General features: G+C 40.1%; 1 protein-coding gene across 1 annotated transcript in view; it reads right to left on the bottom strand.

The window, feature by feature from the left end:
- FRMD4A (FERM domain containing 4A) overlaps positions 1–17,094 on the bottom strand; it is a 313,453-nt gene that overhangs the window by 11,300 nt on the left and 285,059 nt on the right. Inside the window, exons 19-22 of the mRNA XM_043967592.1 lie at positions 15,510–15,566; positions 9,110–9,347; positions 7,634–7,798; positions 3,439–4,301 (exon numbers count right to left, since the gene is read on the bottom strand). Coding sequence (XP_043823527.1) covers positions 3,439–4,301; positions 7,634–7,798; positions 9,110–9,347; positions 15,510–15,566 — 1,323 coding nt within the window. The remainder of the gene's footprint in view (positions 1–3,438; positions 4,302–7,633; positions 7,799–9,109; positions 9,348–15,509; positions 15,567–17,094) is intronic.

Below are 17,094 nucleotides of genomic sequence, written 5' to 3'. Positions count from 1 at the left end.
TTGACTTGATAGGAAACCAGTTTTGAGCCCCTTTATCACTTAATTGCAGAGGGTTCTTAGTCAAGGGTCAGTGAACTTTTTTTTCTTTTTGGCAGGGCAATGAGGGTTAAGTGACTTGCCCAGGGTCACACAGCTAGTTAAGTGCCAAGTGTCTGAGACCAGATTTGAACTCAGGTCCTCCTGAATCCAGGGCAGGTGCTTGCTTTATCCACTGCGCCACCTAACTGTCCCTTTTTTTAAAAAAACTTTTTTTTTTAACCAATAAAACTAATTATATTGAAATACAATAGTCAGAATATATTTTTTTTAAAAACCTGTTTGCAATATAGCAGCAGATCTACACTACAGTATTTTTTGAATTTCATCATAGCTTTTAAATATATTCACACATATTCCTCCTTTTTCGAACTGTACATCAAGAATGAACTAACCTTGTGATAACTTGAAATTATAGACAAAGCATTTCAGAAATACACTCAGGACATATATTTCCTATGAATTCAAGGGGGGAAATTAATACAAAGTATGATAGCTTTAATCAAGGAGATATTTTCTCATGCCTTTTTTATAATGTAAAATCTTTACGAGAACATGGTGAAGTTATTTTAAAAAAATGTTTTGATAACTGTATTTCAATAGAATGGGTTTTCTTGGTAATGTTAGGTATTTAAAACATTTTTCTTAGATGGGGTCCATGACATTAAAAACAGTTAAGAACCCCAGATTCCTGAGTAGTAGGATGGAGAAAATGGTACAGAACAGTCCCCATGCTTCATATGACTAATATGTAAGATTTATTTATATGAAAACTAAAATATAGCTCTGTCATCATGTAGAAGAAACAGGATATAGCAAAAAGCTATATCAAGAGGTTTTTTTTAATAAGCTGTATCTGATTCTCTTTTCATAAGTACAACTTATAAAAATCATATCTTTGTAGAATTGATAAAAATTCTGGTCCTTCGAGTAAAAATTTCAAAATGGTTCTTCTCACCATTGGTTAAATGTGACCCCACATACCCAGCTCTTTAGCTGAAAGGGGCCCCTTTTTGTGGGCATCCCTGAGATGTAGGGGCATCTGCATGTAATTTCAACCATGGCTCAATTCATGCTCTTGGTTCCATGCTGTCCCAAAGAGATGGGCTAAAAAAAGAATCTTCAGCTTTTCAGACAAGGCTTCTTGATTTATATCTAAAAACCACAAAAACAGTCCCTTAGCTGGTGTTCTTCCAAGGTAGGCTACTGGACAGGTTTTACCATTTAAAGAGAATATAAACACTCGCATTCATTCATCTGCAGTGTTTACAAACCGTTCTTTCTGCTGAGGGAGCCATTGTTTGAGGATTATACTTTTTGAATGACAGGATACTCTAAGTTGATCTAAGGGAACTGAAAAGTTTTCATTCTTTGTCTCTTATCTTCTCTCTCAGAGATCAATGCAAGCAAGTATCATCAGGCCTGTTTCAGAGGTGGAACAAGTGGAGAATGAATGTAGAGGTAATAGTCCCAGAAAGTTGAAGCTCCACATAATGTAATTAATTAAAATTATATAAATTATTTACCAATAATACATCCAGGGATACTTAGATCTTTTTAAAAAAAATTAACTTGGCAGTATTATGTAGAGAACACTAGTTTTGGAGTCAGAAAGCCTAAGTTCTTGCTCAGTTGGCATCCTAGCTAAGTGGCCAACCCTTGGCAAGTCCCTTAAACTTTTTGAGTGTCAGTTTCTTTATCTGCAAAATGGGAATGATAATGATTACACTGCCCACCTCATGGGGTTGTTGTGAAGCTAGAGCTTTGTAAACCTTAGAATTCTATAGACATTACTGTTTTATGAGTGACATAAATTAAACCACAAACAGAATTAGGGACCTAGTCAGTAGACTGGTATTCTTTCTTTCCAGTGATCTTACACATCATCTAGATCCTTAGTGTTGTGACTATAGAATCTCTTTTCGCAGTTTCTAGCTTTGATTTGGAGCTTCTGAGTCTTTCTAATAGTCCAATCCCAACTCTGACTCCTTTTTTCAAGTTGTGAACTGGGAAATTGTCTTTATCCCAGGCTACTAATGGGGCACTCCATGGGAAATGACCTGCTTCACTTTATAGGTTTTAAATATTAATTTCAAGAGTAGGTTTAAGGACTGTGGCCTCTTTTGGTGGTTCAGTCTGCCATGCCTTTGGGATTACTCTCCATGTCTTTCCAGGGGAGCCCAACCCTGTCCTAACTGTTCATTAACTGAGCCATTATCATGAGTCACCTTATGGCTGTGCTGCTTCCTCCTTAGGGCTCTCCTTAATAGCCCTCTGAGGGCATGGGATACTCTATTTCAATATACTATTTGAATTTCAAGTGAAGTTAAGCTTCCATCTTGTGGTGCTCATTCCTGACTCCAAGAAGTCACACCCCACCCACCAGACAAGTACATTTTCTTTCTCTTTCCCATTTCCTTCATTCTGGACAAATGGCACTTTCATCACTCTTCAAATGATCGGTTCAGAGTTTCTTGTCTCATTTCATGTCTACCTTCGGTTTCTCCTTAAGAATCAGAATTCTTTCTTGGCAGTTCCACCTCCAGAGCCCCTTTTATTCTATGTGTATGTGCGCGCATGCTCAGCATGCTTCTTTAGGACAGGCGTTACAGTATTAGAGGACTTTGTGCTGAAAGGAGGGTTAGGGGTCACCTAACAATCCAACCCTCACAGTTTATAGATGGGGAAACAGACCCAGAAAGGTTAAGTGGCTTGAGTAGCAGAGCCTAGATTTGATCTCTGATCTTGACTCCAAATCCAAAAAAATATAGTAGGAGAAAAGGATTAAACTCTAATTCCCAGCTAGTCCAGCTCACAAAGAGTCATAAAGCTTGTAGTAAACCTCAGGTCGGTTGCACCCCAGCATCAATATTAGCCAGTACATTTTTTATATTGTACTTCAGTTGCGTTCTACATAGGCCCAGAATCCAAGAACTGAATCGAGGAGGAAGTGGGGAGAGGTTAAGCAAGGGTTCTTAACCTTGGATCCAAGACTTTTGTTTTTTTGGATAATCTGATAACTATTTCAATATAATTTGTTTCCTGTGTAGGGAAGAGAACAATTAGGTATCTGTAAAGCAACTATTTGCCAGGCACTATGCTAAGCAGTTTACATATTTTCTCATTTGATCCTCAAAGGATCATCATGTGATGTTTTGTATTTATTTATGTATTAAATTTTTTTTTTCCCTTCTGAAAAGTGGTCCTTAGGCTTCACCAGACTGTTATAGGCAACCATGACATAAAACAAGGTTAAGAGTTGCAAATATTTAGGAACAGAAAACTCCTTACCCACTTACCTAACAGGAATCTCAGAGTTAATTTCTATTTTTCAGCACAGTGATTTTAATATCCAGACCCAACCCAGTAAAGGCCCAGTCTTTTCCCAGTCTGGTTTCTTACCTGACGTGGCTTTGCACATCTGAGGCATTCTTGTTACCCTGCTGTGAGCCACAAAGGTACTCTGAGATGATGTACTATACTGGGAGCCGCTATCTGATGAGGTGGAGCTGGTGTGCGACAGACGGCTGTGCTCCTTGTGGGAGGCAGTCGAGCGCTGGTACCACAGCCGGAGCTCGTCCGAGACAACAGTCCGGCCAGAGCTTTTTTCGTGGTGGCCTTCCCGGCCTAGCGATGGAGTCCGTATGATCTGGGAACGGGAAGGAGTTAGCCGGGCCGAGTCCCCCTCGTCCCCGTGCCAGCTCTCTTTGAACATGCCTCCTGCGGTATAGGAGTTAGATGTCTTAAATTGTGCTTTTACGCTATAGTGTCCCTCCTGGTCGTTCTCCAGGCTGCGCACTACCACAGGTGTGGAGCTACCCTCAATGTACAGTGGGTACTCCTTGATGCGGTACTGAGAGGAAGGCTGGCTCTGGCTGTGGAGGTAGACTCCATGGTGGCCTGTGCCATTCCGGGCTGCCAAGTTGGGCATGCTTCCCGAATTGGAAGAGACCAGGTTCCCAGCTGACTTATGCCGCTGCCGCTGCCTCTCCCTAGCCTTAGAAGGGGAGTCTTCCGCTAGGGTGGAGTAGTTGGGGTTCATCTGGGCGGGATAGTAGTGTTCAGAGCTGGAGTGACTGGTACAGGAGGAGCAGTCATCCATGGGGTCAGAGCCATTGCTGCTACGAGTCCTTGGGGTGTAGAAGTCAGGGCTACCCGTGTCATTCTCTGAGCCCAGGAGCTTGCCCTGTGATTCCAGGCTGGAACTCCGGTGCCTAAAGTGCAGTGCTAAGCTGTGCAGTCTGGTTGGGCTGATGTCGACTGACCTGTGGAAAAGCATCAGAAACATCGGTCTTGGTTTCTGCTTGAGGAGCCAACAGCAAAGCCATTGGGGAAAAGGAGCCACCGAACTAACAGGGCCTCCATTTGGAGGCCAGATACCAGAAAGATACGTCAAAATGCAGTTTTAAAAGCAATTTAACAGCCTTGTGTTCCGCTGGAAACCAGTAGGAATGAATCAGTTCACCCCACAAAGTTCACCACAGGTCTTTGATGCTGTGAAGGAAATAGAAATGAGATGGTGCACAGAACATCCCAGAAAAATCAATAAATACCATTAACTAAATAACACAGTGGCTTGAAAGAATTAATGTACTCCCCAAAATAGCTCAACCCCCCTCCTCCCCTACTGTTTTGAACTGATAAACAAATATATACTAAGTTCTGGGTAGTATTTGAAAAGTCTAAGACTTAGTGTCTGCCCTCAGAGAGCTTATATTCAGTCCTTAAAAACACAATTAATGCACAAGAAACTATTAGGAAAATAGACTTTAACTATCAACCTAGCGAACTCTTAAGTGCCTCTAAATCCTCTCCTTCCATGGCTAAAACCTTTGACTATTCACTCATTTGCACACTCCAGCATGCCACAGGGGAAAGAATACTAGACTTGGAGTCCAAAGGCCTGGGCTCAAATCTCCACTCTCCCACTTATTAGCTGTGACACCTTGAAAAAGTCATTCTGCTCTTGGCCTCAGGCTCCTCCTCTATAAAAAGAGGTCAGCTGAGATAATGTGCAGCTACAATATTCTGTAAGTCTATTAAATGAATAGGATTACAAAGGATAATGGTTAAACTAATATGAAGTATCTTTAAGGTACTCACAAAAGCTATAGAAGCACTTTTTTAGCTTATAAAGCAATTCCTATATATTTTTTTTCTATTCTTTAAAATATTCCCCCTAAGGATCTTTTAGGCAATATTTTGTTAGCCTACTCTAAGTTAATGTCTACTTTTAGAAGTACTGTGATTGCACTCTATTGTATAATAAAATAAGAAAAATATTTCCTAATTCTGACTGGGTTTCCCCAAAATTATTAAGTCAGAGTCAGGTTATGCCATATTTAGCATTTTGGGCTTTCAGTTGCTTGTCTGGTACCGTGTTCTTCCTCAGAGTTAGTTCAGTATTGTTACCCAGTTTTCTAAAAGAGAAAACCACGGGCAGCTAGGTGGCGCAGTGGATAAAGCACTGGCCCTGGAGGAGGACCTGAGTTCAAATCTGGCTTCAGACACTTGACACTAGCTGTATGACCCTGGGCAAGTCACTTAACCCCCATCACCCCTCCCCCCAAACAAATTAAAAAAAAAAAAGAGAGAGAAAACCAAGTATCCTGCAGCCTCATTCTTCACAGGTTTACTGATCCACATGAAGCCCATCACTGGGCCAATAGGAGAACTGGTAACAGAACAGTAGAGTCCTTGATTTCCTTGCCTGTGCTTGGCCTCTTGGGCCACAACTACCTTCCTACGTAAGGAGTTTAATGTAGCAGCTTATGGTTCAGTGGGTAGTGTCCCAGGCCTGGAGTTAGGAAGATCTGGTTTCAGATATTTACTAGCATTCACTGGGCAAGTCACATTATCTTTGTTTGCTTCAGTTTCTTCATCTGTAAGATGAAGATATTAATAGTACCTACTTCGCAAGGTTGTTATGAGGATAAAATCAGATAACAATTGTAAAGTGCTCAGCTCAGTGCCTGATACACACTATATACTACATAAATGTTAGCTATTGTTGTTATTATTAACTTTGACATTTTTAAGCATTTGATATTAACATTTTCTCTATGAAAATCCCTATGGACCTAGTCAAGGAGAACAAAGTAGCTGTAGATAAGTATCACTGCTGTCCATTTTAAAACAGTACATTTGTGTTAACTTGATGGGATTCTATTTTTTCAAAGAGATTTAGAGGGAAAGGAAGATCCTACATGTAGAGATTGCTTCATCCACCAATCATTTAAAATACCTACCTACCTTTTAGACACAAATTAGTTCCAACTTGGAGTGGAACTTGGTCTTTGAGGCATACAAAATGCAGTCAGCACACAGGGCTGAGAACTTTCAGCCCTTGTCAGATGTTTCACATCTTACCAAGAGTTCATTCTAGTCTGATGAATGATTACCTCAAAGCACAAAAGGGAGACGTGTCTGTACAATTTCAGGCATTCACAGAACTGAGATTGACAGCTGAGATCCATTAAAGTCTTTCCCATCAGCAAAAAGTCATTCTAATTAAAGAATCAGTACCTCTCTTAATCTGTTCCAACCACGTTTCCATTTTGACCCAGGAAACTCTTCCTAGACTGACAATCTCTGGAGAACAGGACAGCCTCATGCACCCCCTAGGACTTGGCAGCATGTCATCAGAGAGCTGTGGCTAAAAAATGCTTACATCTGTGGTCTCATTTGCATTCTAGAGCAGATGCAGGCAAAGTCCCTGACAATTACTGAAATCAAGGCTTTAATTAATCAGTTAGCCAGGATAATTTGGGAACAGTAACCCCCCCCCCCATATTGTCAATCTTTGCAAAGAAAGCTGCAATTCGAGTTTCTCTAATAAAGGTTTCATGTCCAAAATATATACAGAACTGATTCAAATGTATAAGATTAAGAGATATTCCCCAATAGATTCAGTGGTTAAAGGATATGAACTAGCAGTTTTCAAAGGAAGAAATCTAAGCTATCAACAGCAACAATGTAAAAATGCTCTGATTTCTAATAATAGAAATGCAAATTAAAGCAACTCCTAGTTTCTACAAACCCAAATGCATCATGTTGGCAAAGATGGCAAAAGAGGAAAATGACAAATAGTAAGGAACTGAAGGAAAACAGGATTCTATTATAGTAGAAAATTCTACTGTAGTGGAATTGTGGTATAGCCATTCTGGAAAGCAATTTCGAACTATGCTTCTGAAAGTCATTAAATTGTTCTTACCCAGCATTAACATTATTAGCCCTGTACACCAAAGAGATCAGGAAAGAGAAAAAAGGAACCAAATGTTCATTACAAAAATAAGATATTTACAGCATCTTTTTTCATAGTAGCTCCAGCCTGGAAACTAAGAGTTGCCCACCTACTGGGAAATTGCTAAACAAATTATGTCATGGGAATGGTAGATTTAAAATGCAGAATGGGATACATTTTTGGACATGGCTAACAAGGGAATTTCCTTTTATGGACAATGTATAATTATGATGCTTTTTAAAAATTTATTGTTGATGGAGGAGCAGGATAGTGGGAAGGAGAGATAAAAGCTTGTAAAAAGAAATTGTTTAGCCACAAAGCTGCAAAACAATCAACAAGTATCAGAAGACTTACCTAGTGGAATGGACACAGTGAGGACTTCGGACCCGTAGATCTGGTGTGGATGGCATGCTGGACTGGGAGTTCCAGTGAGGGAGCCCTCGGATGGGACTGTTTTGCAGAGAGTTGCTTCCTCCAGCTTCTGCACAGCTACCAGTGCTGGGGAATCTCTTGTGGCTACTGCAGACCAAAGGAAGTCACACCTGTCATCACCAAGCTACAGGTATACCTCACCAAAGGGTCTGGCCGCTGACCTGACGCTCTTGGAATGGTCAGGATTAGGCAGATGAAGTCCTGGTCTCAGGAAGATTAGCAGAAGACCTGGCTTTCCAGACCTCTCATTTTTGTTTTATAGCTTTTGGTCTCCATGTTCACTGGCTCAGATTTTTTTCTCTCCAGTCTCAGCCCTGTACCTTAGTTTTCAACTTTCCAAAACACAGGTGTCTACCTGACAAACTTCTCCTGGAGTCACATGAAGTATGATTAAAAGTAATGGGAAAAACTATGAAAAAAAAATTTTTTTTAAAACCCTCTATAAAATATCATGTAAATAGTGAACTGGTAATTTGCAGCTGAGATTATAGTTGTCGGGCATGACTGTTCTGTTGCATGGTGGTTTACTGTTCTGAATAAATTTGGGATTCATGTGGGTAGACTGTGGTCATGTCACTTTAGAAAATTGCTGCTTAAGATTTCCCAATTCATTCCCACGAAATCTAGCACTACTAAAATCATGTTTGGACAAACACTGTGAAGCAACGCCTCGGATCCATATACTTTTATGTGGGATACCTGAACATCTCTACAAAGTTAACTGTACTGGCTTAGGCCTGTGGTCATGTTGCAAAACAATCCTTCTGCAGCAGAGGGTGCTGTTAGCCTAGGGTGTAGAAAGGCATAAGTCACCAACACAGGAAGAAGGAAGTAGTTTTGGCCTTTAGACTGTAATTTGTGGACTCTTCCCTCATGTCTCCAGGATAACTGACCAGTACACATGATGCTAGAGTTGGAAGGGACTTTGATAAAGACCACGTAGGCCAATCCCCTTATTTTATAGAAGAGGGAAGAGAGATTGGGGGAGGTTAGATGACTTATACATGTCATAAGCAGTGGCTGAGTTGGGACTAGAACAAATGGCTCATGACTTTCAAGTCCAGTATATTTTTTAGTATGCTATGCTGCCTTGACCAGCCAACATAGGACATTTACAGAGTCATTTATGATGAAATAACACTTTACAGTCCTTGACTCACTTCAACCTCAAAATAACCCTGGGAGATGGATTATTTTCTCCATCTTACAGATGAGGAAACAGTCTCAGAAAGGTTAGGTGATTTGTTCATTGTCAAACAGCTACAATCTTGCTGGACTCCCAAGATGAATGCTTTTTTTCTACTTTACCCCTGCCTTTTATCTGATTAATAATAAAGGAATAAACTAATAAATAAGTATGTGAATTTGTTAACTGCGTCTTTGATCCTCCTGGCTCACCTGGAATGGCTGTGGGAGGAGCGCTTCTTCACCTTCTCATACGGTTCATCCAAAGAAGATTCGCTCCACATTTTGGGCTTTATTGGTGACTTGTCATAGTCATTCCGGTGATAGTGCATCTGCCTTAGTCCCTCCAGGGATTGGGGAGGAGGGGGTCGGTTGTGCGATGGTGGTCGAGGGGGGAGCCCTTTGTGCGGGGACTGTAAAGGGGAAATTGTGCTGGTAACCTGAGAATCTTCTACAGAAAGAGAAAGAGACAGAGATAAATAGCAAGGGTCATCCCATTAAAACATCTACATTCACTGTGCTTCTTCACAGGTCACCAACCTAGTACTGGGGTCTCAAACTTTGTCATTCCCCTCTTCTGCCCCATAACCCACTCACTCTTGCTGCTGCTGCTGCTGCTAGTACTACTACTGCTACTGCTATTGCTGCTGCTACTACTACTGAAATGGGAAGAATAGAATTGCTTTTGATGGGAATCTCCCAGATCAAAGTCTTGTGAAATACCTAAGTGTGGTTTGCCTGATATTAAACACCATCAGTAAATCATTTTATGCCTGAGACAAAACGTAGATATTGTCACGTTCATTCAAGAAGAATTATTCAGTGTCTGCTACATTCTCAATGTCTGCTATGTACTGTTGAGACAGCCATGAATTAGAAGATCTATTTCTAATATAATCTCAGATTAGACTCCTGGTCGAGAATCTCATTAAAAGTCTTTTTTGTTTTTTGGTTTTGGTTTTTGGTTTTTTGGGGTTTGTTTTTGCGGGGCAATGGGGGTTAAAAGTCTTTTTTGAATTGTAATAAATGAGTTAATTTTGAGAGGCAGTATGGATGGAGCACTGGCCTTGCAGCCACAAAGACCTGGGTTCAAAGCCTACCCCCTGACACATGCTGATTGTGTCCCCTTGGGGAGAACACAACCTCCCAGTGAACTAGTTAGTCAACTCCCCAAGACTGAGTTGCAGAGAGAGAGAGCTTGCTGACCTTCAGTGGCAGAATAGGAACTCGATATCAATGAATTCAGTCTCTATCCCTATTTTAATCTCAGATCTCACAGACAGACTACAAATCTAATAATAGCTTGCATACTTTTAATGCCAGATTTTTAATCTAGAAAAATCATGTATATGCTGCTGAAATTTCAGGTTAAGAGAATTCTGATAGTCAAAAAAACAAACAAACACCAAAACGTATTCACTTATCCAAGAAATTACTTATTGTTTAGTCATGGAAGAAGAGTTCATCTTAAACTGAGTTTTGAAAGAAGTATAGAATTTGGATTGGTGAGGAGACTAGGAAAAAAGTATGGAAGAAGAGATGAACAGCAACTAGATAAAGGAGAGGATCAATAACAATGACGATAGTTGACATTTATCTAGCACCTTAAAGCATAGGAAGTACTTTACAGTCAAGTTGTGTCTTACACTGGGGAGAGCATCTAGCATCAGTTAATGATACAAATCCCGGGGAGTCAAAATTACTCTCGAATTCCCTTAAATTTCCTAGTATAGTATTTTTAAGAAGCTATAGCTGGAAAGGGGCCAGAGACTCTTAAAAAAAAAAAAGGCATTTTGTGAATGAATCTGAGATGATGGCTATGGGGGAGGAACCCTATAAATTAATTTTTTTCATAATAACCACTGAAGCTATTGATCAGGTGAGAAATGGGAATGAGGATTTCAACTCAGAAGAAAACAAATATAAATAAGGGCTTAGTTAGCAAGACAACTGATGATGGGGTTTGAACTTTACTCATATGAACAGGATGATAATCCCAATTCAACTATTTCTTCTTCCTGTTTTTACCATGAGACAAGATAGGACACAAAGCTAGCTGACCAGAAATGCTGTACAGGCCAAAGAAGATGGCCCTCTCTGATCAGCCCAAGCAGAACCAATAATTCTGTCTGTAGCTATGATGAAAAGGAGAATTACCCTCCATGAAAGGCATGTAGGAACTGAGACCAAAGGAGGGAATAGCAGATTATCATGCTCACTGTTGGGGCAAACACTTATTAAGTGGAATGGTGGTAAGAACCATCTGTACTACTTCAGTGATTATTTTTCTCTCTTCTTTTGGGGACAAGGGCAATAGTGAACACATTGTCGAATTCACACAAATTAAATGTATGTATGATACAACTCAATTGGTAAGTCCCTAATCTCATTTGATCCTTCTTAGAATAAATAGTCTGTGATGAGAAGAATGTGAGAAAAGATTGGATGAGATGGGAGAGGTCACCTGATAAAGGGTCATCTTTGTCATTGTGAGTATTTGTGGCTTGATCTAATAATTAATAGAGAGCTGTTGTAGTTTCTTAATCTGGGGAGGTACATGAATAAAGTGTTGTAAGAAATATTTATCTGGCATGATATATTATGGAATGAAAGGACTAGGCAGGGAGATCAGATAGAAAGCAAGTACTGAAAAAACTTAGGAAATGAAGGAGGCATTGAGAATAGGGAAAAAGAAAAAATTTGATGGATATTGTGAAGAAAGGAAATTTTGGTGACAAATTGGAATTGAAGTGGTGAAGGAGAGCAGAGAGGCAAAAATTATGTCCAAGTATTGATTTTGCAGAGCAGGGAAAATTATAGTGTCATTGATCAAAAGGTTGGATATTCAAAGAGGAGTAAAGATTCCTTTTAGACACGTTGAATTTGCAGTGATGGAAGACCATGTTTTATGGTTGTACAGAAATATGGGATTGTAGATTAGGATGAAAGATGACCTTAGAAAGTTCAGTTTCAGTGGCATGCTTAGAGGAAAAGCCAAACTCCAGAGGGTGATGGAGGAGGTGGGGGATGCAGAAAGAGGCAGAAGACCACTGATTCCAAGAATCTGTCTATGAAAGGAAGGAGAGCAAAAGAATGGTAGTTGAAAGGACTGGATGAAAATTTTTTCAAGACGAGGAAAGGCTTCCACATGTTTGAAGGCATAAGAAAAGCCAACGGAGAAGGAAAAAACTGAATATATTGGAAGAAGGAAAAAATATGGAAGCTGAGTTTCTCCGAAGGCAAGAAGGACTAACATACTGAGTACAGGTGGAATAGATTCTGAGAGAAAGTAGGATGTGATTTCTTCAGAAACTACAGTGAAGGATGAGAATAGAGGCATAAAGATAGCTCTATTCTGGGATGAAGGAGGTGGGGTTTGATGGTCTTAGTCTTCTCCATGAGGCCCTTAGCTTTGGTTAGAGGTAAGGGTTGCTATGATGTTTGAAGAAGGGCGGGGAACTTGAGGGAGAATAAAAAAGTTCTAGCAGCAGCTAGGAGCAGTAAGCTCCTAACCATAAGAGAACCAATGATATAGACTGCTCATATCTCATAAGAGTTGTGAAAGATATCACTCTGGGATACTCTTTTTGCTCTGTAGACCTGGAGGTCTGCGATATCCTGGAGAAATATACTTAACCAGAGGAAACTCTTTTGGGTGCTGGCTTGAAGGTTGTAAAACAAGACTGGGGAGGGTAACTCTATACTTTGATGGAGAAAAGTGGGAGGGGGGGAGAAGAAAGAATGAGAGTGAGAGTGGGGGAGGGAGGGAGACAGAGACAGAGAGATGATACTACATGGACATTGCTGTTACCAATATTAGACTAAAATATGAGTCAAACCACTGCACTGTCATCAATAAAGTGAATGACAGCAATATCAAGAAAATGGTGGAGGCAGCATGTATGGAATTGTGGGAAGAGCAGAATTTGCATTTCAAGGCTCTAGATTCAAATCCATCCCCTTACACTTACTCCCTGTGTAACATTGGACAAGTCCCTTCAATTTGCTAAGCTCAGTTTCCTCATTTGTAAAATGAAAGGATTAAGACCAGATGTCCCCTTTGAGCACTAGGTCTATGATGCTATAATCCTAAATTTAAATTATAATATAGGTATTAGTCTTATTCCCTGATGTCACTGCCATAAAAGAAGTCTACCTTATCTTTTTTTTTTTTTTTTTTTTTTTTTTTTTTTTTTTTTTAGTGAGGCAATTGGGGTTAAGTGACTTGCCCAGGGTCACACAGCTAGTAAGTGTTAAGTGTCTGAGGCCAGATTTGAACTCAGGTACTCCTGACTCCAAGGCCGGTGCTCTATCCACTGTGCCACCTAGCTGCCCCTCTACCTTATCTTTTGCACAGCTAGAGAAACTGAGACCTACAGGGAACAAATTAGTTTTCCATCCAATTGGCATAACCAGGATTTCAGAAATTCAAGGCAATGCTTTGTCCACAGGTCGGCCAGCTCTCCCCTCATACTCCTTTCCTCACCTCCCATGTAGTAAAATAAGTAATAAAAATATTATAATTTGGTTTTCTAATAGCAAGACCAAGATGACTAGTTAAATAACTTGCCAGGCATTGCCCACATCAGTAGCAATTATTATTACTGTAATTATCATTATTACTACCACTTCTTAGGTAACCTTTTAGGTTTTCCCATCTCAACAGCTACTTATCACTGCCAGTTTGAGGTTTTCCCAAAAGAGAAAAAAAAGTCAACTGCTCCTTATATTATGTTTTCATATAATTAATGTCTCCACCTCCAACATGTGAATTAAGACCCACAAGAACATTCTCAGAAAGGGTTCCATGTTGGTATTTCTTTTTTTTCTTCTATGTTAATTAAAAATCAATTCCATTTTTTTTCCTAGGAATTTTTCTTTTTAAAAAAAATTCTGTGCATGCCTTAGCTTTTCATTTAAAAAAAAAAAAGGATTCTAAATGAAGGATCATCAAAATGAGCAAAAACTGGCCATACAGAGTTAACAGAAAATGGGCTGAATGTGAAACCATAATATCATGGATAGCTTGCTTTAAAAAACAAAACAAAAACAACCCCATATGTTTAAACATATTACTTTCAAAGCTGTTTTCTAGGAAATTTTAAAAAGGAAACTATTAACTGTTACTTTTCCAGAACCTGATGGGAAATTTCAAAGTAATTTTGAAGGTCAAACCCAGAACCTGGAAGGACTTCTTCCAAGTTCATTCCAGCTGGAGACCTGTGACCCCTACCATAGCTCCCAAAATGAAAAGGCGTTCTAAAGGAAACCTCAGGCAAAACTGAGATGCTCTGTCCCATTCAAAATGTGGCCTTAGTCATGGAAAGAAAAAAGTGAAAGCCTGGCACAGGCTATCTCCCACCCCACACTCCTCTGCTTGGCTCAGTGCAGAGACTGGGAAACCAATGGATATTTTAGTTGGTCCTAATTTTTTCACCTTTCCTGTCACATAATTTTTTTTTAAGGCTATTTAAACCAGCCTGTTACCAGAAAGGAGTCCCCATTCTGACCTTCCTCACAAATAATCATCCAGCCTTTGCTTAATGAGCTCCAATGATTGGGAATCAGCTGTGTCCTGTGGCACTCCGGCCTGTTTTGGGGACTTCTTTGCTTGCTAGGAAAATTTCCCTGCAGCACGCCCAGTTTGCTTTTTTGCCATTCAAACACTTTCTGGTTTTGCTCTTTCAGGCCAGAAAAGACGATAGTGACACCTCTTACATGCAACAGCCCTTCACATAGTGGAACACAGCAATTCCCATGTTCCAGATTCTTCTCCAGTTCCTTCAGCTGAACCTCATAGGACAAGACTCGAGGCCTTTTACCAACCATCATGGTTGTCCTCCAAAATCTTTCCAGTTCAGCAGCGTCCTTCCTAAACTGGTATCCAGTACTGAACATAATATTCTAGATGAAGCCTAACCAGGATACCCTGCTCATTCTAGAAGCCATGCCTTTCAGTGCAGCCTGAGATCACATTTCATTTCTGGCTGCTCCTTCCCACTACTAATTTTCAGTCCACTGACAATCAGCTCTTTAGATAAACTATTCTCTACCATCCTCTACCATCTTATACCTGTGAAGGTGGTTTTTTGAACTCCAGAATAAAACTTTATATTTACCCCTATATAATCCTCCTTCTCTCTTATAACTGCTGCACCTCACAGCATTATTTGGAGAAAAAATGATTTGTGAAAAAGTAAAGTGTCCTTGTTTGGTCTAGATAGTAATTTCATTAATGTGGGAAACTCCCCTCCTATACAATGACTGAAAATTCAACTATAATTTCTGGTCTTAGAGAATTTCACAGGGCAATGGGAAACTGAATGGCTTCCTCAAAGTCACCTGATCAGTGTGTGTCAAAGACAGGACTTGAGATCAATCTTTAAGCCTCCAGGAGCTGGCTGTCCACTCAACTCTACCACCTCTCATGAATGCAAATGGTTAATTCATCATAATAATAGTTATAACTATTTGATTTTATAAACTTGAGTAACAGAATCACAGAATTAGAAAAAACCCTCTTGCTCAAGAAGGACAGAACCTAAAATAACCTAAAGAAAACCCTAAACCTGGTCCAAGTTCCAGATTTTCAAGCTGGAAATTAACTACTTACCATCCTCAAGAACAAGAGCATCAGAGAGGGAGCTGTCTTCACTTGCAATATTTCCATCTGGCAAGAAACAAAGCAGAAGAACTCGAAGTTAGAGCACTTTTTTTTTTTTTTTTAGTGAGGCAATTGGGGTTAAGTGACTTGCCCAGGGTCACACAGCTAGTAAGTGTTAAGTGTCTGAGGCCAGATTTGAACTCAGGTCCTCCTGACTCCAGGGCCAGTGCTCTATCCACTGTGCCACCTAGCTGCCCCATAGAGCACTTTTTGTTGTTGTTCTGAATCAAACATTTCTCATGTGGAGCTTCACCTAGAAGAGTGTGCTGCTACCCTCCTACTCTACACTCTCACCCCTTTCTTCCCAATCAGCAGCAACACTCAACCAACATAGAAATATTAGAAGTAATTCTAATGCTGATCATCATTTCTTTTACATTAGCTCCACCTAACAAATCTCCCTAATCCCATGGCTGTGATGCTGCATGGCAGGATAGCATTCCTTCAAAGAAGAAAAAACTGGGACATGGAATGGTTTAATGTCAGGTATAAAAGTTGTCCCTCCCTCAGTTAGGCCCCTTTGCTATCACAGCACAAGAACGGAACTTAACTGAAATGAGACGACAGATGATATTCTTTTTACATGTACTATGTGGGCAAAAAGCTTAGTCGAGGTGTTTCCCTTTTGTTATTGGCCAATAAGTGGCTTCCTAATGAATTTTTCGAGTCTATCAGAGCAGATACAAGCAGGATAAAGAGAACCTCTTTCTTCTAGAAGCTTATTTTACAAATGGTGTTTTCAATTAATCTAGCAAACATGCTTAAGGGGTGGATAGTAAAAATGATCTCCCTCTCCCTTTTACAGCTGGGGAAACGAAGATGACTTGCTTCAAGTTGTTCTGACAGTCACTGGCCAAGTTAGAAAACCGTCCAGGTCTCTTGAATCCCAGTCAAGTGCCTTATCTCTCAAAAAGTAAAATCATGCCTGTGGGGGTCCAAGGAAGGCCCCAATTACCTCTCCATCTCAAGTAGGCCCTTGAGATATAAACATGACTTCAATGAGGCAGCAAAGTTGAAATAACACATTCTCAAGAAAGCAAGGCCCGCATTTTTGCATGGCTCTAGTTTGGAGGGAAGAATCCAAAGGATTGTACAGATGGATTCTTTTAAGGCTGCACCTCCGTTGTAGTTATGTCAGATTAGCCTTTAGTTGGAGGGCTCCATAAAGTTGGAGCTTCCCCTGTGGCAAATCACCAGAGACATTCCATTCCATCCCTGAATTTCTTCTCATTCTGGTCTGTTGGCCCTGATGGATGTTTCATCTCAGAACTGGGAACACGAACCATAAATGTTTTCAATGGGGCATAAAGAGGTATGCAAATAAAAGAATTAAATAAGAAAAGAAGGATTTATTTGTTTCCATTTACTCTACCAGGTTAGTCTCGGCTCTTTTAAAAAGAATGGGGGAAGGGAATCCGAGAAGGAAGGCCACTGCTGAGCCAAGACCAACACAGCATACTAAGGAAAGGGAAAGATGCTTGTTTATAATCTCCTAAAGGGAGAGTATTTTAAAAATGTATAATCTATGAAAGAA

The sequence above is a fragment of the Dromiciops gliroides genome, chromosome 5 (assembly GCF_019393635.1).
Source record: "Dromiciops gliroides isolate mDroGli1 chromosome 5, mDroGli1.pri, whole genome shotgun sequence".
Lineage (NCBI taxonomy): Eukaryota > Metazoa > Chordata > Mammalia > Microbiotheria > Microbiotheriidae > Dromiciops > Dromiciops gliroides.
This window is presented reverse-complemented; position numbering and strand designations above follow the sequence as displayed.